Source organism: Mycothermus thermophilus (assembly GCF_041956435.1).
Source record: "Mycothermus thermophilus strain CBS 625.91 unplaced genomic scaffold VTJ04scaffold_3, whole genome shotgun sequence".
NCBI lineage: Eukaryota > Fungi > Ascomycota > Sordariomycetes > Sordariales > Chaetomiaceae > Mycothermus > Mycothermus thermophilus.
In genome coordinates, this window is record NW_027191429.1 from 1,459,853 (window position 1) to 1,481,201 (window position 21,349).

Consider the following 21,349-nt stretch of genomic DNA (forward strand, 5'->3'; position numbering starts at 1 on the left):
TCCGGGCCTAGTATTTGTTTAGTAATCCATGCCTGACCTCCCCTGGTAGCTGCAGGTTGGGCTGGCTGAGTCGAGCAACGTTGCTGTCAGCTTGGGACGAAGGAAGTGGGACAAAGACCAAAATGTATCCGTCTGGCCATTTTAAATGTCGTCATGGTTCGAGCAAAACGGTCAGGTCCGATGTCGGGAGTATAGTCCGCGGCCGATGCCGACGGGAAAGGTTGCTTTGTCCGGGCCGTGACATTCGGCCTTGAAAAAATCAGGCAGTCATCAGACCAGAGAGAAGCGCTAGGTTGGAGCCATCCAAATCTGAGCGTTTGAACGCAGAGAAAAACTTAGCAGAACTCATAAAGCGAGGTGGGGACCGCAACTTGTCTTCTAGTCCGGGGTTAAGAGGCAGGACTTATCAGATAGAAGACCGAGAAGTAATCATAATGGAGGGTGCGTTTCCCGTGGCTGCCTGGGGATCATATGTCGGTCTGCAAATGGGAATGGGCAAAGGAAAAGCGCATTTTCGATCAATAGTTCCAGAAGGCCAGGCATCCTTCGAGCGTCGTTCCGTGGAGAAAGAACACATGTGCGTGTTCTGTGTGTCAGACTCGTAGGCTGCGAAGCGGGGAGGAGCATTGGACCGCGTCTGTTGTTTGGTGGAGTCGACCACTGAAGTTGATGCATGAGGCACGCAGGAGCTGCATGTCAAGCGAAAGGCGCAAGTCCACATTTCCGCTTTCTGCAATTCTTGGCCTTGGCCGTTGGACGCTCTCATGACCAGGACAACACCCGTCCTTCACATCAAAAAGAGATACGGGGAGAAGCAAGTCGAAGTGGGCTCAGCCTCTGCAGACATAGGACCTGGGGGAGCTCAAGGTGACAGAGCAGAATAAAACCACCTTGTTTCTTCCAATTCTCTTTCAACAAAGTGCCATCGCCACTTGGTTATTCTCCTTCCTCTTATACCACTCGAGGAACCACACAAAGATCCACTACCATCGATTGCCTCTTTCTGACCGTTGCTTTGACTTGCCCGAATAAGCGCAGTAAGACATGTCAATTGGCCACGCATCTCCATTTGCGCCCTTTGGACTGACAGAATGACAGTCCTCCGCTGTGGCACCCTCTGCCCGTCGCGCCCTACGGGCCACTCGCCCTCCTGAAAATGGACGATTTTGTAAACTGGGACCAAGCCGCCGCCGACCTGGCCACGGACATGTCCGCTCCGGGGAACGACCTGTCGTCGGCTAACCTGCTCGAGGGCGACCCGCAGCTGCTGGATTTCGACCTCGCCCTGGCCAATGTCGATGGAGATGACTTCTCCTTCTGGGCCATGCAGCATTTCGAGAACAATGTCTCGCCTCTGCTGGCCGCCGGTGAAGACTTCTCCGTCTCTTTGGAACGCCCCAGTGGCCCGTTTGAGGACCATCTGGAAGAGCATTTTGATGCCAAGTGCACCAACTGCTACTTGAGCGGCTACGACTGCAAACGTATTCCCGAGGGGCAATACAAGGGCTACTGTACCAGCTGCGTCGCCCTTCGTTGTGCTTGCAGCTTCGGCCTGTCCAATGACCTTCCCGCCAACCCTTGGCCCCTGATGGGCGACCATCCCAGGAGGCTGCCCGAGGATTTGTCTCCAGATGGTCAACAGTCTTCGCCAGCCGCCGAGGCATCGGCGGCAGCGCTTACGGCTTCCGGAGCTGAGAATGCCGGTGAAGCCTCCAAGACAGCCGCCGCGCCGCCGAAGGGTAAGGGAGGTGCTCGCTTCACTCGGGAGGCAGTCAAAATCCTCAAGAACTGGCTGTCAACCCATAGCAAGCACCCCTATCCGACTGACGAAGAGAAGGAGATGCTGGCCAAGCAGACAAACCTCACTAAGACCCAGATCACAAACTGGCTGGCAAACACCCGCCGTCGCAACAAGAGCGCGATCGCTCACCGCTCGACGTCTCCCGGCGTCCGCGCCTGGACAAGCCCGGGCATCGACATTCCCATGCGCCGTGGAACACCGGCTCTGGAGCAGATGAACCCACTACAGCGTTGGCAGCACTCTCCGCCCGAGCACGAGCCCGCGTCCGTGTCAGATATCGCTCGTGCTATACGCTCCACTGCGAGCCTCTCCTCGGGCTTCCACAGCCCCTTCAGCGCAAACTTCACCGACGACGGCACGGGCCGTTCGCTGTGCGACTCCAACATCAGCAGTGCCAATACCTCGCTCGATTCGAGCACCTCGGCCTACTCTCACGGCTCGTTCAGCTCGTGGGGATCCCGCGGTTCTCTGCCGCGCGGCCGTCGGCGCAGGAGGAGGAGGGTTGTCGCCCCTCCGACCGCCGCAGCCGCCATCGCCCAAGCTGGACCACCGAAAACCTTCCAATGCACCTTTTGCACCGAAACCTTCCGCACCAAGCACGACTGGCAGCGCCACGAAAAGTCGCTTCACCTGTCGCTTGAGCGGTGGGTGTGCTCGCCGCAGGGACCGCAGGCCTTCAACCCAGAGAACGGGCAAATGTCGTGCGTTTTCTGCGGCCATGCAAACCCAGACGAGGAGCACATGGATAGTCACAACTATTCCGCCTGCCAGGAGCGGACGGTTGGGGAGAGGACGTTTTACCGGAAGGACCACCTGCGCCAGCATCTCAAACTGGTGCACGACGCGAAGTTTGCACCGTGGTCGATGGATTCTTGGAAGGCTCCCGCTCCCGAGATTCGTTCGCGATGCGGATTTTGCGGGATTATCATGGATACGTGGGCTCAGCGCGTCGACCACCTTGCTGATCACTTCAAGAAAGGCAAGACCATGGCGGACTGGAGGGGGGATTGGGGTTTTGAGCCGGCCGTGCTGGACATGGTGGAGAATTCCATGCCTCCTTTCCTGATCCATGATGAGCGAAACTCACCGAACCCTTTTGAAGCGTCACGTCCGTGGTCAGGGTCAGCCCGCCATGCCTTTGAGCTTGTCGTGTCGGAGCTGGGTAATTATGCCGACGACTGGCGGGAGAAGAATGGCATGTTGCCGTCAGATGAAGAGCTCCAACGCGCCGCCTGTGCTTTGATCTACGACTCCGAGGAAACGTCCGAGACAACACAGAACCCTTGTTCATCATGGCTTCGCGACTTGATATTTTCCTCCGAACGCCTGGCTCAAGAGGCTCGGTGGACCAAGGTCAAAGGTATCGAATACTGGCAACAGCTCAGGATCAACGGAAAGCGCAACATCTTTGAGTTCGACGCCATGGAGTCCGAGTTGCGTGACTTTGTCAAAGCCCGTCGCTTGATGGGTCTGGACACGACTGCGGCCGAGATACAAGCCGAAGCCTGCCGCATCATCCAACGCATGGGAGCAGACGCCTCCGACCCCTCGTCATCCCACGTCGTGAACTTCCTGCTGCGCATAGCGGGCGCCTCGACGGACTGGCTTACCGCGTTCAGGGAGCGGTGCGAGATGATGCTGGTCACAGGCTCTGCGGACGAGCTTTCCAGCAGTGATCGACCGCCACCCGCGCCGGTCACGGAACCCGGGGTGGATGCCTTCTGCTGGAGCCCGTGTACCGGTGCTCCCTCGTCTGAAACCCGGACCCGCGGCGCGCTGTATTTGACTGATGCCAACTGCTATCAACGACTGGCAAGGGAGTTGAAGAAATGGGTTGCGGCGACCATGTCGCCGAATAACCCGAACTGCCATGTCCCGAGTGATGAGGAATTGCAGCACCAGGCGAGGTGGATTATTTACGAAGAGTATGTCGCCTCTTTTCATTCCTTCTGAAGATCCCCTATTTGCCTATCCGATAACTAACAAACGATCTCAGTGACGACCCCTGGAACCAAACCGCAGCCGACAACTTCGAATGGCTCCGCCGCTTCAAACGCGACGTGGGCATCATCAACGACACCTCCATCCCCGGCCTGCCGTCCACGTTGTCATGGAACATGACTCAAGGCGGATCGGGCTTTTCACCGCCGTACATCTTTCCCAACCCAGCCAAACCCATCCAAATCACCCCTCCGAATCAAAATACCACCACCACTCCCTCCAATCCAAATAGTAGTAGCAGCAACAGCAATCCCAACCTCATCCCCATCCCCCTCCGCGCCAACGCCAAACCCATCCCCGCCCGCGCCGGCACCGCCACCCGCTTCGCGCGCCGTCTGGCGCACACCGCGCGGCAGGACCCGCCGGGACAGGTGTTTTGCTCGCGTGAGCTGGAGCGGTCGCTGAGCGCGTTCGTCTCCGCGGAGGTCGCCGCCGGTCGGCCGTTCCCGAGCGCGGAACAGCTGAGGCAAAAGGCGAGGGAGGTGCTGGGCCCGGCGAAAGTGGCGGGGCTCGGGGGGTGGACGCCGGCAGAGGATGCGGAGGTGTTGGGGAGGTTTATGGAGGTGATGAGGAACAAGTTGGGCATGGGCACGAGCGGTGGTGAGGGGGTTGGGGTGAGTATGATGGGTATGGGAGTTGGGGTTTCATCTTCTTCGTCGTCTTCTTGTTATTCTTCTTCCTCGCCGGGACAGGGCAACGGAATGGGTGGGGTGTCGGCTGAGCAGATGTTGGAGTTTGATTTTAATAGCTTCGGAGGGGATTTCTTGGGGGTTGCGACGGGGGGAATGCCAATGGATTGAATCGAGAGAAGAAGAAGGATTTGGATGGAGTTGAATCATGTGGATTGGATATACTATAGCGAGAGATACCTACGTCCTGACCTGCCTATAATGGCTACATTGAGTTTTACATGAATGATAAGATCATCTTGGAGACGCCTTCATGACTCACTGGAAGCACGGGTTGCTTGGCTCACATATTCCTAAGCGGAGAAACCCAACATCTTGTTCCTCTAGCAAAAGGTTGCTAGGTGTTCGTCATCTTTCGTATACACATCATCAGTTGAGCAACCTGGAGACGGACGATAAGTATCACAACAAGTCGAACATGAATGCTAGGGACGGGAGCTTGTGCTCCATGAGCTTCTACTTCACATCCATCATATCATCACAAAGCCCAACCTTACACACATCGCTGTCTGGTATTGAGATACGTTAACAACAATTCAACCACCCTAGTAACGCCCAGTCATTTTATCCGCTAAACGCGAGATGCCGTCCGTGTAATGCACCGGCACGATAACCGCCTACAATGTAAAGTTGAAGAAAGAAAGAAGACAAAAACCATAGAGAAGTACAAGTCGAAACTACAACCAACCACCAAACATAACCAGCCCAACCCAGCCCAGGCAAACCCGAGGTGAATTCCGTTCCCATCTTGAAATAAAAAAGAGGAAGAAAACAAAGCCCATGAAACAGTTCCGCGGGGGTATCGTTATCATGCCATGCATGGAGAGATGAAAAAAGGATGAGGGAATCATGATGCAAACCGTTAGCCCGTCCCTATGCCCTGGCCGTATGCCCTGTGCCTATGTCCTGACCATATGCCGAGTCCCAATGCCTGTCCCTGATCCCGTCCGTCCGCCGGTCTGTTCGTTTCGTTCGTCGTATGCAGGAATATGTCCTGTCCCTCCCTCCTTGGCTTGTTGATTCGACTTGCCGTGACCATGACCTATGATGGCCGTCCGGTTAACCCTTCTGAGTGAAACCCATGAGAGTCCATGACTGGGAGTTCGCGACCGCGCTGGCGGCCAGTTGGAATATTTTCATCCAATACCGTCCATCCAGTCCAGTCCAGTCCAGTCCAGTTCATCCCACCCCATCCCCGACCCAACCCGCCGTCCATTGCTGTGGTATCGTCCCATCTTATCCCATCCCAGCTCATAAAACCCCAGAAAAAACGCGAACCACAAAACCCACCCAGAGGGTTTTAAGATGGTATAGCAGACCATCCCAGCCTAACAACACGACCCCCTCCCCACCCTCTGCCTCACCCTCCCCCCATCTTCCACATCCTCCGCCCCAGAAACCGGCCCTCCACTTCCTGGCGTGAAAACCGGCGAAAACCCCGCATTAAACAACCAACTCCTCCTATCTCTCCCGACCCTAAAACTCCCTCCACTCTCTATATCCCTTCCCCTAAAATAATCCCCACCGCCGCCACTGCTGCTACCACCGCCCCCGCCACCAAGATGCCCGTAATACCCGTAATACCCATCCTCCCCGCCAACCCCAGCAGCACCACCACCACTAGCCCCGATTGAATGAGAAAGATAGTCAGGACCCCCCGCCGAGGATCCCGTCGCGGCGAGCAGCGCGGCCTGCATGCGGCGGTTCTGCTCGACCAGCTTGCGCGTGACGACGCGAAACACCTCGTCCACGCCCTCGCCCGACTCGGCGGAGATTTCGTGGCACGCGTCCCAGCCCGCTTCCTGGCCCCAGAAGCCCGAGGAGCGCTTGCTGGAGGGGCTGAGGGGTTCGAATTGGCCTCCTCCTGATGTTGCTGGTGGGCAGGGGAAGGTGGTGGTGAGGAGGTTGGGGTTGGAGTGGTGCGGGGTTGGTTGGTTGTGATGATGCCTATGGTGGTCTGTGTGGTGGTGGTGATCGGAAGAGGAGCCGACGCTGACGCCAAAGTTGGAGAAGAAGCCGCCGGTGCTCGTCCTCCCCTCCGTTGCTGTGGCTGTTGTTGTAGGGGGCGGGGTCGCGCTCCGTCCAGGGGCTAAGTGCTCGGCGACATAGGCGATGCAGCGCTCGAAGGGGACCTCGCGGCGGGAGGGGTCGCGCGCGACAATGTCGGCCTTGGTGCCGACGACGTGCAGGACGATGTCGGCGGGGAGGTTCCGGCGGAGCTCGGTCAGCCAGGTGCCCATCTCGTCAAAGGACTTGGCGTCGGTGATGCTGTAGCAGAGGATGCAGGCGTTGGCGCCGCGGTAGTAGAGGCGGGAGATGGAGCGGAAGCGCTCTTGTCCGGCTGGGAGGAGGAGCATGTGATGTTAGTGGATTTGTTTGTTATTTCGGGACAAGATGGAGGAAAAGAGGAGCTGCTCAGCAACATACCGGTGTCCCAAATCTGTAACCGCACCAAAGTATCCGTGTCCGTATCAACCACGCGCTTGGTCAGAAAGCTCGCTCCGACAGTCGAGGTAATCTGCGACGGGACAAACGTGCCCTTGCAGTAGCGCATGACGAGGGAGGTTTTGCCGACGCCTTGGGCGCCGAGGACCACGATTTTGGCCTCGAGAGTCGATGACATGGTGGGCGAAGAAAGGCGATCGATCTGCTCGTTGAATGAAGCAAGCTGAGGACCGAGGGAACAAGAAAGTCGTGCGCCGCCGCTAACAAACCGAGGAACAACAACGAAAAATCGTCGAGGGGTCAGAAGCAGGAAGAGGCGGCGCGCGACGGAATGTGGCGCGGTGGGAGGAGAGCGCGCATGCGCGGGCGCAGAGTCATTCGGGAGGAAAAGGAGCGGATGGTGGGGTTGGGATTGTCAAGAGAACAAACAAGAGCTATTGTCGAGAAGGGAGATCTGGTGTCAACATCAACGGGAAAATGGCCGGGAGCTATTGTTCCGGCTGTTGTTGCTGTCGTTGGAGATGGGATTGCCGCCGAGTCGATGCGACGAAAGGTGTCCTTGGTCCTTGGGTTCGGGTATTAGTGATTATTTGGCGGGGCCGAAGTCTACCTAAATAAGGTTCATGCATCGGCAATCTTCCAGGTGAGACCTGAAACATGGGACGAGAGCAAAGGGTGCAAGGCTCCAGCCCAGGCGGTCACACTGGACACCGGAGGCACCACTCGAGGCACCCGTTGGACGACTCGCAGCGCGTGGCTTCGGGTTTACAGCGGAGCCTCGGCGCATCCGGCCCAGCTGACAGGTGCACACCGTCTGGGCACTGACGTCATGCTCAAGGGGGGGATGGACGGTGAGGTGGGAAGGGGCAACACTCCTGCAGCGGACATGTGACGGTTTGTGTGAGCCAAGATGGAATTCGCATGTTTGCTGTGGCATTGAAATAGGACATGCTATTTTGAAATTGAGTTTGTGCTTGTTGGCCCTTAGCTCTTTGCCTCTCTCCATTCCAAGGGAGTACGGAGTATAAATAGTAGGACATAAGACGGAATGCTGTGGCTATTCTCGGGGCATGGCCAGGTCCGTCAATACCCGGGCTTATGTTGGAAGAAAAAAGGGAACTCGATTCAAGACGGCAGAATCCATGAGATCAATATTGTATGTGTCCAAGTTGAATAGAATAGAAATCCTCATGAATGTACCCAAACAAAACAGAAAGCATGCTATCTACCTGAAACCAAATACCTGCATCTCCTTCTTCTACCTTCGCGTCTGTATACCCTCAGGGCTACTACAACTTCGCCCTCTCCTTCTCCGCCTTGGTCACCTCCCTCTGCGCCGGGCTCGCCAACGGCTCATAAACCGCCGCCGACAAGCTATCCACAGGCGGGGCGGAGTGACTAAACAAACTCCTAGCATCCACCAACGACGGGTTCAGCTCCTTCACCGACCTGGCTCCCAGCAACCGCATCCCCATCTCCATCTCGTCCTTAAGCAACTGCATCGCCCGCTCCACACCGGGCTGTCCATACGCCGACATGGCGTACAAAAACGGCCGTCCGATCCCCACGCCCCTCGCGCCGAGGCAGAGCGCTTTGAGGATATCCGTCGCCCTGCGCACGCCGCCGTCAATGTAAATCTCAATCTTGTCTTCGATCCCCAGCTGCCGGAGGACGGGCATGGTTTCGGCCAGCACCTCGATCGCCGACCGGGACGAGTCGAGCTGCCGGCCGCCGTGGTTGGAGAGGACCACGCCCTGCACGCCCGCCTCCACGGCACGCACGACGTCCTCGACCCGCTGCACGCCCTTGAGCACGATCGGCATCTTGGTGATGCTCTGGAACCACGGGATGTCCTTCCAGCTCAGCGCCGGGTCGATGAAGCTGCTGATGGCCCGCGCCGCGCCCTGCGACGTGTCCGTCTGCTGCCCGGCCTGCACGTTGCTCCCTTGCTCGGTGAACTTGAACCGCATGTCCTTCTCGCGTCTCCCCAGCTGCGGCGCGTCGACCGTGATGAACAGGGCTTTGCAACCCCGCTTCTCGGCGTGCTGCACGATGCGCTTGGTCACCTCGCGATCCTTGTTGACGTACAGCTGCAGCCATTGGACCTGGCCCGGCTGGGCGGCGTCGACGATGTCGTCGAAGCTGCAGGACGCGAGGGTGGGGATCATTTGGATGACGTTGTGGGTGTGGGACGCGCGGGTTAGGACAACTTCGCCCTCCGGATGGCCGAGCTTGCCGAGGGCGGTGGCGGTGACGTAGAAGGGGATGGAGCAGGGCGTGCCGAGCATGGTGGTGGTCATGTCGACGTGTTCGACATCGATGAGGACGCGTGGGCGGAACCAGATGCGGTGGAAGGCCGTGTGGTTCTCGCGGAGAGTCTGAGAGGGAGAAAATGTCAGTCAACAGGCAGGTAATGGAAGTTGAAGAGATACCATCGGGGACTGACAATCTCGTCATCCGCCGCGCTCGAGTAGTAACCCCAAGCGGTCTTCTTCATGACGCGCTTGGCAACGGCTTCGAAGTCGAGGAGGTTGTAGCATTGCTCGAGCGGGGGCATGTTTTTGATGCGCAGCTGGCGCTCTTTCTCCTCAGGTGACTCGGCCGCCTTTTCGATCCGGACAGTGCTCATGTCCACGGGGCCTTTGTGCTTGTCCTTGGGCAGGTACTTTTCCAGGGTATCTGGGGGATGGATGGGGTCGAATTCCTCGGTGGCATCCTTGCCGGCATACTTGAGGATGATCTTTGTTCCTCCGGGGTGTTCTGACCAGAGTTAGTTTTCCAGGATGTTGATTTTACTGAAGTTCACCTATGTTCACACATACCAGGCAAGAACTCTGTGACATCGTAGGCTTTGCCCTGTGAAAGCGGTGAGTGGACCGAGGTTGGACTTCGTAGTGAAAAGGCGGGAAACGTACGTGTACAATGACCCAGCAGTCATCGGGCTTGTTGTGTTTGGCAACCTCAGCGCCCGTGAGAAGCACCATTTTGTTCAATTGGATTTGTGAGGATGATGATGAGATGTTGACGTTGGTTTGGGGTATACAGAGTAGTGTCCCTTCTGCCTCGGATGTGGACAAGGAAGAATGGAGACCGAAGCGGAGAAGAATGGAACAGTCTCAATTGAGCTTGAAGGGGGTTAAAAAACAGGGAATAAGAACTGTCAGAGTCAATAATTAATCACTCAAAAACTCAGACCAGATGTTCACATGAAGTTGGAATTTTTGTTGGTGAGGTGAGGTGAAGGGGCCGGTTGTCGGAATGGCCGGGATCAGGTCACGGAATCCGTTCGTGGTGTTTGGCGGATGAGATCCCCCACGGGCTCCAAGATTCCAGCTTGGCGCAACAATCATGAACTGTGGCAGGCAAAGAGGCTGCTGTGCCAGCCGCTGCGGGGGGATGCGCGGGTAAGGCGCCGCAGCAGGGGTTCAAGGTCCCGCAGTGGCGTCATCTCTGGCCCGAGAGATCGGATGAGGACCTTTGACTTGGCGACTGTTTTTGAGCTTGACATTCAAATGTGTCACGGTGGAATGGTCAACTTGAAGTAACTGAATGGCATGAAAAAACACAGCCCGTGATTTACTGGCCTGGAAATCACCACGTTTTGTGTTTTCTAATGGGACTCGGCATGTTGCATGTTGATACCTGAAGAACTCAGTACCCAAAGGGGCAGAGCGCCAGGTAAGGTAGACTGGAACTTGTACATACTTATAAGTGAAGTGGTCCGCCTACCCGAGGCAGACCCTTCCTATATGCGAACCTGTTCCATGCTTCATCTCTGTGCCAGGCCATCAAGAACACCATCAGGATATACAGAGTATGCACAAGCAGGACCATCGCTGTGAGGTCTGCCTGAAGGAAGTCGGACAGCATCTCCAGGTTTGGTCCGCTATCAGTACAGGTTTCCCCTCCGCCTTCCAACCAATGAAATTGAAGCCCGGCTAGCTCAGCTGGTTAGAGCGTCGTACTAATATTTCCTGCAGAGGAAATATCAAGTAATGCGAAGGTCAACAGTTCAATCCTGTTGCTGGGCAATTTCTTTTGCATTTTCTTTTTCACTTTCATTTTCTCCTCCATTTCCCCGTTTTGTTGGCTGCTATTGCTAGATACCAGGTCAGAGTTTCCGGCCATTTGACTTATAAGTCCACACCGAAACCATCCAGTCGGACAAGCATCTTGTTTCTTTTCCTCCGTTCCATAGGCACTACCCAGTCAGTACTCCGCAAAGTATCTTGGTGGTGGTTGACGGAATATCCCGTCATCGGGCTCTGATCCACGGTAACACAAGCCCGATGGTGCCTTGGCTTCAGCTGAACTGGTTCCCCTCCCCCTGCAAAGTGACATTGGCTGGCAGTGGAGTGACGTCGTTGGGCCATCTTCCTTTCATTTAACTGCCCCTCTCAACACCACAAACCCAACCTGCCAGGAACATCACGGCAAACTCTACTCTGGCTGATTGTGGTTCATTTGGAGCTTTAGAAAAGAGCCCAAGAATCAATCACCATGGCCGAACCCACGGCCTCAGAGAGCGAGAAACGTCCTCGCTCCAACTTTGAGTACGGCCACTTGGGTTCTCTACCTGACCCCTCAGCTAGGCTGGTAGCTAACCATATTACCTCCTTCCAGCGTTGACTATGTAATTCACTTCGTCGTCCCTCCGAAGGGTATGTCCATCCCCCCTTCTAATGCCAACCCTCTTTCCTACCCAACTAACCCCTTCTGTCCTCCCTGCAGAACCCCCCGCCGAAGCCGAAGCCGCCTTCACCCTCCTCATCACCACCCTCACCCAAGCCGGCTTCACCACCGAGGTCCGCCCGGGCCGCACCCCTTCCTCCCTGCTCATCTTCACCCGCTTCGCCTCCACCCGCGTCCTGCACTCCCTCGTCTACCGCGCCCGCGTCCAGGACTGGCTGTACGGCGTGCGCATCGCCGCGCCTCCGGCCCCGTCCCGCGACGGTGGAGATCCCGCCTTCTTGGACAGGTACTTCGCCGAGGAAGAGCCCGTGACCGAGGCGGAGCGGCTGCGGCTGGCGTACTGGCTGATCACGGCCCCAAAGAACGAGGGCGGCGCCGGGGTGGTTAAGGGCGAAGGGCTGGCGGGACGGTACGTCAAGGGGATTTTCCCGCTGCATGATGGCGAGTTTAACAAGCGGTGGATTGCCGAGTGGGGGAGGAAGTATTTCCTGGAGGACGGGGATATCGATGCCATTCGCGATCGGTTTGGGGAGCAGGTGGCGTTTTATTTTGCCTTCCTCCGGTCGTATTTTGCTTTCCTACTCTTCCCCGCGGCGTTTGGGTTCGGAGCATGGTTGCTGCTGGGGCCGTACTCGTGGGTGTACGCCCTCGTCAATGGCCTGTGGGCGGTGGTGTTTTTTGAGCATTGGAAGATGAAGGAGGTGGATTTGGCAGTCCAATGGGGGGTAAGAGGGGTGAGCAGGATCCAGAGGCCGAGGGCCGAGTTTAAGTTTGAGAGGGAGGCCGTGGATCCTGTGACTGGCGAGGTGGTGAAGGTCTTTTCGCCGTATAAGCGGCTGGCGAGGCAGATGTTGCAGGTGCCGTTTGCTGCGGCATGCGTGGCCGCGTTGGGAGGGCTGATTGCAAGCTGCTTTGCGATCGAGATCTTCATTACGGAGGTTTATAACGGCCCGTTCAAGCAGTACCTGGTAAGTGTTGGTTAGAAGCTTGAGGGGAATAGGTTGCAAGATGCTGACCACGGTGATAGACTTTCCTGCCCACCATCCTCCTGACCATTTTCAATCCAACGCTCACCACCATACTCACCCGCTTGGCTGAGAAGCTTACCGAGTTCGAAAACTACGAGACCCATGACGGTAGGCATCCTCATCAGGTCAAACCGCCAACGCTGCAACGTTGCTGACAATGCCATCCACAGAACACACGGCCTCGTTCGTGCAAAAGATCTTCGTTATCAACTTCATCACCTCCTACCTGGGCATCTTCCTGACGGCTTTCGTCTACGTGCCCTTCGCCAAGATCCTGGTGCCGTACCTGGACGTCTTCCAGCTGACAACCCAGTTCTTCACTACTTCCGCTGGTGGCGACGGCGACGAAAAGCCGGTCACTCCCTTAACCCAAAACTGGCAACTCAACCCGGACCGCCTCACCAAGCAAGTCATCTACTTCACCGTCACGGCCCAAATCGTCAACTTCGCCATCGAGGTGATCGTGCCCTATGTCAAGCGCAAACTCTTCAGCACCGTCGCCAAGGTCCAGTCCGAGCTCGCCTCCCCGTCCTCCCCCAAACGCGCCGCCAAAGACCACCCGGACGAAGCCGCCTTCCTCAAGCGCGTCCGCACCCAGGCCGACCTCGAAGAGTATGACGTCACCATCGACTACCGCGAGATGGTGATCCAGTTCGGCTACCTCTCCCTCTTCAGCGTCGTCTGGCCCTTGACCGCCTGCTCTTTCCTCATCAACAACTGGGTCGAAGCCCGCTCCGACGCCGTCAAGATCGCCACCAACTGCCAGCGCCCCATCCCCTGGCGCGCCGACTCCATCGGGCCCTGGCTCAACGCACTGGGATTCTTGTCGTGGCTCGGCAGCATCACCTCCGCCGCGTTGGTCTACCTCTTCCGCGCCGCCGGCCGGGAAGGAGACATACTCTCCTCGGCCCAAGGCTGGGCGTTGTTGTTGTCCATCCTGTTTTCCGAGCATCTGTACCTCGCCATCCAGCTCGTCGTGCGCGGGCTGGTCAAGAGGCTCGATTCGCCCGGCCTGCAGAAGGAGAAGGCCGAGCGGTTTGCCATGCGCAAGCAGATGCTGGAGCGCATGGCCACCGCGGCCGGCGGGGACCCGTTGTTTAGCGGGAGGAGCGAGAAGGTTGCCGAGGAGCAGCTGGAGGAGGAGGTTGCCGAGGTGGCGTTTTGGACGAGGCAAAGGGGTGTCGAGGACACGATCAACGTGGGGAGGACGCTGATTGCTGAGGTGAGTTCTTTTCCACAGTGAATGTGATGATGTTGTGTGTTTGTGAGGGGATGAACACTGATTATCGGTGGGCAGACGGCTAAGAACAAGACAACGAAGAAGTAATCTCAATACCGTAGACGATAGCTGAAAGTTGAATGGGGCGGAAGAGAGTTTCCTTGGTGTTTTGGTTGTCGTTGATGGAGTGGCTATCTCTTTACCTGCGGTTGAAGATATTTTCATCTCCAGGGGTTCGACGTGTCTTGTCAGCTCCTTTCTGTGGAGATGCGATATGCAAGCATATGTGGAATCTACGTATGTTAGAGATCAGATGTCTCATGGGAACTCATTCTCTGAAACCACCTCTCCGAGGATATCTCGGTGCGTCTTGTCGTCAGTTTGCAACATTATCACCACTCAACAACCTAGCATCAATCTCTCCAACAAGAACACGTCCTCTTGAGGCAGGGCAGTAGTCCTTAAGTTTAGTTCAGCCGAAGCAACAACTCTTGTTTGTTACTTTCTACCCACCCCCTATCCCCGTCCAGCTTCTCCGTCCACAATATCAAGAGATGCTGAAGAACATACCTACCCATCCCCATCAAAAGATGTCTGCCCATTGTTGCCGCCACCCTCTTTCATTGCGCCGGTGCGCCACTGCTCTTCCGAGGTATCTGAAATAAACCAGCTCGAGCAAATAAGTTGGAAAGAGAAAGAATAATAACACGGAAGAAGAGTAATAAAAATGCCTAATAACGTTCCCCTGAGAAACACCGAAAAATATCGTATTGCACCAGCTGTACCCATCCCTCCATCCCATCCATGTTTTCGCCGTTGATGACAACTGTTGTAGTCCGGAGTAATATGTTAAGCAAAGGACCAAAAGCCAGCCTGCCAGCCCTTCTTCCCGTGTAAATAATCCACCTGCCCCATCCATCCCATGCGAATATGCGCCTCTCCGCCAGCCGAAGAGAAGAATAAATAGGAATGAAAGTGAAAGAACCGAGAAAAACTCTACCGCCTCCCCGTACTCCCATCATAAATACCGAAAGAATAAAAATAAGTATCTTGCAAGAACGAACCACCAAACGAAGCGAAAAAGCAACCCTTCCTAACACGCCATACCCATGCCTGTCATCCATCATCATCAAAACCAATCCTCATCAAACGCCCCACTCGCATCCTGCACCGCCCCGACCAATCCTGACTGGCCGACTCCATACCCCGAAGGAGCCGCCGGCGCCGGCGCAGGAGCAAACTGAGCGTTGGCATGAGCGTGAGACTGGGCCTGTTGAGCCTGCCTCTCAACGCTCTGCTTCCTCGGCCTGCCCCGCTTCCTGGGCGGCTGGGATCCCGAACGGGCCTGTTTCTTCTTCGGGCCGCCGATGGCACCACCGCCCGTTGCTTTGCGCTTCCTCCCGCGACCCGTCGACGATGGTGTTCCCAGGGGCGCATCGAACTCGCCATCCTCGCCGCCGCTACCGTCCTCAAACTCGTCTTCACCACCATCCATGTCCATTTCCTCATCACCATCCTCCTCGTTCAGCACCAAAAACTCCTTGTCCACGTTCATCAGCTCCACAAACGCCTTGCATGTAGCCATCATACGCGACCGGTCAGTCAGGGATTCCATAATGTTGGAAATCTCTTCCCAGACCTTGTCGCCCGTGATGCCCTGGACCTTGACGGGGGGCTTGCTGAGGTCTTTGGATTGGAGCTTAACTTTGGCGCCGGGCTCGGAGGCGGTGCCCCGGCGGGTCGTACCCAGACCGTAAAGCCGCCGGAGGTAGGTGCGGACTTCCCAGATGGCGAGGAGGATCATGGACCCGGCTGTGAGCTGGCGCAAGCGGTTGAAGTCGACTGGGGGATCGGGTTGCCGGTTTGGGCCAGCTTCGAGTTGATGAGCCTGGCCTTCCGCGGCAAGCTGCTGGGACGGTGTCGGTTCATCCAAGACGTCAACGCGAAGCTGGAATACCTCGGATTCGATGGCCTGCGCGACGTTGGCTCCAGTCGACGTCACCAGTTTCTCGATGGCCGAGACGATGCAGTGGACCTCGCCGACCGTGATGTACTCGAAGAAGGCAAGGTTCTCAATGATGAAGCGCGAATACTGAACGTGCGGCGGAATCGTCTCGGAGGTATCAAGCTTGGAGATGTCAAAATCCACCTGCCCACAGAACTTCTCAAGGAACTTCTGACGATTCTTGGACTTGCTGATCTTGAGAACCTCCATGAGCAGATGCATTTTGGGCGTGAATGGGTTGGCTGTAGCGCCGCGAGGATCCTTGACGATGTCGCGCTGATACGCAAACGCTGACTGGATCGCCTTGACATACTCGCGTTCGACAACCGTCTCGTGCTTGGTGTGAAGCGCCTTGTGCTCGAGGAACGCTAGCTCCGAGATGCGCGGATTTGTCGACGTCTCGAGGGTGATGAAGGTCACACCCGTCTCTTTGGGATGCACTAGACCCTGCCGGTTGATACTGGCGAGCACCTCGACGGCGAGGAAAGCATGCTCATCCTGTGTCGATGTGGCAATGCGCGTAATCTCGCGGAGGAACCGGTGCGTCGTGGCGCTCGCAACATCGTCGTAATTCGTCCCACCGATCACTGTCAACTCGCGCTTCTTCTCAGACTTAGCCCCATTGACGGCTGGAGCCTCGGAGGACTCTTCAGAACGTTTCTCTTCAGTAAAGAGGAACTCCCGGAGCGACCTCAGGACCATCGTCTCGAGCACCGGAATTTGGTCGTCAAACACCTGCTGAAACGTCGTGTAGACGTTTGCCGCCACATAATTCCTTGGAGACGCCTGGCAGACAAGACCGACAGAATCGAGAGCTGCTTTACGGATCTCAAGCGGTTGTGATGGCGCTGCGAAGGGCACCACGACGTCAACCATCAGCTTTGACACCGTCTCGCCGCTCCACTTGGGGAACGCCTTCTTGAACATCTCCAAATGGCTGTCCAGATTGCAGTGCTTCCCGGCCATGCCCACGATGAGCGAGTACCGATCAAACTGCCGGACCTTGAGCTGGTCAAGGGGTTCCCTCTGGCTCAGGGCGCGCAGCTTCTGGATACCCTGCAAGCTCGACAATACCAGTCGCGCAAGATGCTCCGATGTCCCTAGCAATGTGCTGATGATCCACAGGCACGCCATGACATCATCCAGCAGCGCACGCGTCACCTTGGATACGACCGGCATCAGCTCCTTGCGAACATCCGCCAGAAAATGAGCCTGAGCGCTCGAGAGCTGCGGGAGTACCCGACGATAGATGACCACCACAGCTCTGGAGACGGCCAGATCATCGCTGCTGCTGATCCCCGTGATGTGAGACTTGAGGAGCCGGAGCTGCTCAAAGGTAAACAAGCTCGCATCGGCCTTGGCGAAGATCATCAGGACTTGCAAGGCGTCCCGGCCGGTGGGAGCAGACGGGTCACCGCCAGAATCGCCGTTGTTGACCAGGTCGAACATGCTCGCTACCAGCTTGGAGCACACCTCCTTGGATGCTTGTGCCGACTTGGAAGTGGGCGCCAACAGGGTCTGCAGAACCTTGTCGAGGACATTAACCACGCCGCCTCGCTTGACAGTGCTGACCATCAACGAGACGTGCTCCGACAAGGAGATTTGCCCAGCAGCAGAATTCTCGAGCCCGTGGAACGGAGCGAACCATATCTCTTCGATGACCTGACGGGCAAGGTCTCGCACGCTTTCTTCTGGATCCTGAACGCGGTGCAGCAAGCCATTCGCGATGGCGCTCCGGAGGGCCCGGTTGTTGTTGCGGAGGTAGATGTCCTTTGCCAGTTTCATGGCACGCTTGCGAACGCCCGGGCCGGCATCGGCAAACCGGTCAATGACGGTCTCTGTCATCTTTTCTTCGAGCGCGGGCCGCATGCTGATGCACTTGCCAATCAGGCCCAAGGCCGAGTCTCGAACCTGCGTGGACGAGTCATTGGAGCAGCGGAGAATCAGCTGAACCACGACGGAATCACCGTCCAGGATGGAAGGGTCCGTCTCCAAGACCTGGTTGATACTCTTCAAACTCTTGCTCCTCACTGTCGGCTGGTCGCTAGCCATCGAGTTCAGGAGGATGTTGAGGATCCCGCTAAAGGCCTCGCAGAGGGGTGACCGCAGCAGGATGATAGAGTACGACAGCCTGGCCTGGATTTGGCTGACGTCTTTGAACGAATATTCGCTCGACAGCCAGCGGGGATCGCGAATCGTCTCGCGGAGGCGGTAGGCCAGGCGGCCCAGTTCTTGGTCTCGCTCGCGGGAATCGTCTTCGAATGAATCGTAGCAGACGCAGGTTTTCGAACCCCAGTCGGCCACGATGAATGAGATGGCACTTGCCAAGTGGGGGTCCTGAGAGAAGCGGCTGTCCAGATACTCGAGCGTCAAGCGATACGGGCCTGTCCACGAAATCATATGTTCGGGACGGGCCTTGAGCTCCAGCGCCGAAGCTGCCAATTCTGACAAGAACGTTCCCAGCTCGTCCGAGTCCAGGGAACCGGCGACCTTGCGGACATGGCCACGGAGCTTGGATATCGCCGCACCCATGATGCCCAGGAGCTCCAAAGCCATGTTCTTGGCCGGGACGCCCGATTTGTCGCTCTCGACAAGGTTGACCATCATGACCATGAGTAGTCGAAGAAGCAGCTCAGCGGCGGGCCAATCAGGATTATCAAGGCACGTGGTAAAATCCTCGACGAACAGATCGAGGAGGTTTCGGTACGGTGCGTCGCCTGATTTGGTCGACCTAAGCGCACGGTTCACAATGAACTTGACGACATACGTCGCATTTGCCTTGGATGTCTCCAGCAGGGGCGGCGCAAGACTGTCGAGCTCCTGGATCGCAGTCGAGTGCTGAACAGCTGCGTGCTGTTCATCCTGAATCATGAATGACTCGGGCCCTGCATCCTGTCCCTCACCGTTCGTGCCATCATCACCGACAATGGAAGCCTTCTTGCTCTTCCTCGAATCGACCTTGCCGGCACTGGTCTGGATGAGACGCATAATGAGAGCCGAAACGGGTTGGATGCTGCTACCATCCACCAGCTTGAACGTCCTCGCGCGTCTTCCAAGAGGTAATTTCTCCAGTGAAGTCAAGATCTCGTCGAAGATGCCCTGGCGCTGCGCCGGATTCAACACAAAGATATGCGAGAGCATGTCCATGGCGACCAAACGAAGCCCGTCAACCTTTTGTGTGTCGATGACCGAGTCTTTCTCCGCGTTGGCCGTCTCCATGAAGATCAAGCGGGAAGCCGCAAACTCCAGGGTGTTGGTGACGGTGTCGGACGTATCAACCTTGGAGATCAAGGCCGACATAAGCGAAAGGAGCTTCTGACAGTCAGTGAAGAGCGAGCCCATCTTCTTCTTGTTTGAGGCGATGGCGCGGAAGAGATCTGCCGTCTGTTGCGTGCTCCTGAGCTCGACGATGGGAATTACAACGCCATCAATGAGCTTCTTGCAGAGGTCAAGACAGTGCCCAATAACGTCCTCTGGGTAAACCTGCTTCTCCTCGCGCTCGCCGCACATCATGCGCAGGCAAGTACGGGCCGCGCGCATGGAAATCTCGAGAGACGGAAGCTGCTGCATCCACTGGTCAAAGTCCGCCGGGCTCCACGACTCGTCAATCTTGATGTCCAGGGAGTCGATCTGCTTAAGAGCCGGCTCTGAGAGGTGAAACAGGCGCTGAAGGTGGTCGAGAGGCACCCGTTTGTAGCAGTTCAGATTGATCGTCTTCGCCAACAGGGTCTGTGCCTTGGCCTGGGCTGCGGCCGTCAGTGTCACCTCGTTCTCGCCAACCATCGTGACCATCTCATCGCTGGTACGCTGATTCATGGCATAGTCCTCCGCCTGGAAGGCGTTATGCAAGAAGATGCGCAGGTCGTTGAGAGCAGCCTCGGCCCTCTGCCGCATGTCCAGGCTGTAGATGTCATCGCCGTCGAGATCATCCTGCTTCCGTCTCTTCGCCGACAGATCCTCCAACGTATCCGGCTCGTCCGGAACCACCACGTACTCCTCCTTGTTGATCTTTTGAGCAGGGAGTTCGATGGCGATTGCTGGCTTCTGATATTCCGACGGCGCCTGCGGCATTCCGGTAGCTGGGACCTTCTGAGCAGGCGTCGGTCCATCGCTGTCGGCTGGCGCAAGACGAAGAGCTTGTCCATGGGATTGGGATTGAGGAACAGAAGCCCCAGGACGAGGTGCGATAGGGACGCTCGCAGCCCCCTGAGGTGCTGCCGACTTGTTCGCAGAGGCGGCAGCAGCTGCTGCGGCAGCTTCAAGTTGGCTCTTAGTCGGGAGCAGAATCTCGAGTCTCGCTTTCGGGGACGCCTGGGGCTTGCGCTCAGTCACGGGTTTGGGAGCTTCTTGTTTCGGAGGCTCCTGCCTAGGGGGTGCGGGCGTCGGCAAAGGAACGGGTTTGTACTCGGGGGGGCTCTGCTTTATCGGGAGTGGAGTCTTCTGCGCCTTGACTTCCTCGGCGGGCTGCAACCTCGGGGTTTCGGGAGTCGGAAGCCGGAACGGGATTGAGACGTGGTCGAAGACCATCTTGGAAAACGGCGAGAGGCCGGCGGCAAGCGAAGGCCTCGATGGGGTCTCCGGGGTGCCCGCCGCCATCTTGGGCCCAGTTTTGAACTTGCTATTGTTTGGTCAGCGGGAGTCTCGTTCAGGTCACAGCGACAACGTACTACTGGGGAAGGTTCCCGCGCTCTAGTAAATGCTGGACCTGGCTGACGGCTTGTTGAAGGCGTCGAGACTGCGCATTTGGATTTGACGCTTCTTGGTTTAGTAATGCGAAGTCGTGGTTTGGGACGAGGTCGGTCAGTGGCCGCGCGGGAGAAGCTGAGCCTATTGATGGTGGGAGAAGAATATCTGTTGGAAAGAAGGTTAGGTGAATGTTGTTGGTTTTGGGACAAAGAAAGAAGTCGGGTTCGAAAAAGATGGGATGAATAGAAATGTACCGGAGTCAAAGGGCGCAATGGACGAGAAAGGCGTGTATGGGAGAGCCTCGTAGAGATTGAATGGCCGCGAAAAGTGCATTGGGGTAGAGCTCGTTGTTGCAGGCCTCGGGGCCTGCGAGGCCTGCGAGGCAGGCGGGACGCCGTGGGAAGGAGGGCCATTGTAATTGTGTGGCCCTGAATTCGCCATTGTGAAGAGAGATGAATCACGGTTGATGGCGGGACATGGTTGGGTTCCAGTCTGACGAGTCCTGGCCTTGACTCTGTTGGGTTCGACACGACTTGACGATGGACAGACAGGGACGCAGGAAGAGGACGGCACTTGGACAATGGCGAGGGAACCGGGAAATGTCCGTTGATCAATGAATCGCCATTCGATTGGATTGACTATTAACAAGTCTCGTTTGTGGAACTCGAAGACACGTCGGGGTATTCGGGGAGGGCGTGTGTCTGTCGATGTCTGTCTCGTCTTCCGTGTTTGCCGTAGCGTGTCGATGGCAGATGTTGGATGGAAGATGGAGCTTGCCGCATC

General features: G+C 56.8%; 9 protein-coding genes and 1 non-coding gene across 10 annotated transcripts; 6 read left to right on the forward strand and 4 right to left on the reverse strand.

The window, feature by feature from the left end:
• Positions 1-764: 764 nt before the first annotated feature.
• On the forward strand, positions 765-1,154 carry VTJ04DRAFT_4632 (uncharacterized protein; the record flags this gene model as incomplete). Its single annotated transcript, XM_069362661.1, has 3 exons — positions 765-824; positions 875-1,037; positions 1,099-1,154. 3 exons carry the CDS (start codon positions 765-767, stop codon positions 1,152-1,154), a joined length of 279 nt encoding a protein of 92 aa, XP_069219585.1.
• Positions 1,155-1,207: 53 nt separating this feature from the next.
• On the forward strand, positions 1,208-4,602 carry VTJ04DRAFT_4633 (uncharacterized protein; the record flags this gene model as incomplete). Its single annotated transcript, XM_069362662.1, has 2 exons — positions 1,208-3,726; positions 3,798-4,602. 2 exons carry the CDS (start codon positions 1,208-1,210, stop codon positions 4,600-4,602), a joined length of 3,324 nt encoding a protein of 1,107 aa, XP_069219586.1.
• A 24-nt stretch (positions 4,603-4,626) lies between these two features.
• On the forward strand, positions 4,627-5,225 carry VTJ04DRAFT_4634 (uncharacterized protein; the record flags this gene model as incomplete). The annotated part of the gene is made up of 2 exons (XM_069362663.1): positions 4,627-4,705; positions 5,074-5,225. 2 exons carry the CDS (start codon positions 4,627-4,629, stop codon positions 5,223-5,225), a joined length of 231 nt encoding a protein of 76 aa, XP_069219587.1.
• Positions 5,226-5,819: 594 nt separating this feature from the next.
• VTJ04DRAFT_4635 (uncharacterized protein) lies at positions 5,820-7,114 on the reverse strand (the record flags this gene model as incomplete). The annotated part of the gene is made up of 2 exons (XM_069362664.1): positions 5,820-6,832; positions 6,919-7,114. 2 exons carry the CDS (start codon positions 7,112-7,114, stop codon positions 5,820-5,822), a joined length of 1,209 nt encoding a protein of 402 aa, XP_069219588.1.
• A 122-nt stretch (positions 7,115-7,236) lies between these two features.
• On the reverse strand, positions 7,237-7,723 carry VTJ04DRAFT_4636 (uncharacterized protein; the record flags this gene model as incomplete). Its single annotated transcript, XM_069362665.1, has 2 exons — positions 7,237-7,501; positions 7,641-7,723. 2 exons carry the CDS (start codon positions 7,721-7,723, stop codon positions 7,237-7,239), a joined length of 348 nt encoding a protein of 115 aa, XP_069219589.1.
• A 502-nt stretch (positions 7,724-8,225) lies between these two features.
• On the reverse strand, positions 8,226-9,920 carry VTJ04DRAFT_4637 (uncharacterized protein; the record flags this gene model as incomplete). The annotated part of the gene is made up of 4 exons (XM_069362666.1): positions 8,226-9,314; positions 9,383-9,696; positions 9,759-9,792; positions 9,852-9,920. 4 exons carry the CDS (start codon positions 9,918-9,920, stop codon positions 8,226-8,228), a joined length of 1,506 nt encoding a protein of 501 aa, XP_069219590.1.
• Positions 9,921-10,868: 948 nt separating this feature from the next.
• VTJ04DRAFT_t52 lies at positions 10,869-10,967 on the forward strand. The gene has a single exon. It is a non-coding gene; the product is annotated as a tRNA-Ile (tRNA).
• A 469-nt stretch (positions 10,968-11,436) lies between these two features.
• Positions 11,437-13,983, forward strand: VTJ04DRAFT_4638 (uncharacterized protein; the record flags this gene model as incomplete). Its single annotated transcript, XM_069362667.1, has 6 exons — positions 11,437-11,489; positions 11,560-11,597; positions 11,668-12,596; positions 12,656-12,764; positions 12,827-13,878; positions 13,954-13,983. The coding sequence occupies 6 exons, from the start codon at positions 11,437-11,439 to the stop codon at positions 13,981-13,983; spliced, it is 2,211 nt and encodes a 736-aa protein (XP_069219591.1).
• A 32-nt stretch (positions 13,984-14,015) lies between these two features.
• Positions 14,016-14,320, forward strand: VTJ04DRAFT_4639 (uncharacterized protein; the record flags this gene model as incomplete). Its single annotated transcript, XM_069362668.1, has 2 exons — positions 14,016-14,172; positions 14,256-14,320. 2 exons carry the CDS (start codon positions 14,016-14,018, stop codon positions 14,318-14,320), a joined length of 222 nt encoding a protein of 73 aa, XP_069219592.1.
• Positions 14,321-15,004: 684 nt separating this feature from the next.
• On the reverse strand, positions 15,005-21,007 carry VTJ04DRAFT_4640 (uncharacterized protein; the record flags this gene model as incomplete). Its single annotated transcript, XM_069362670.1, has 3 exons — positions 15,005-20,498; positions 20,548-20,731; positions 20,821-21,007. The coding sequence occupies 3 exons, from the start codon at positions 21,005-21,007 to the stop codon at positions 15,005-15,007; spliced, it is 5,865 nt and encodes a 1,954-aa protein (XP_069219593.1).
• Between the last annotated feature and the right edge of the window lie 342 nt (positions 21,008-21,349).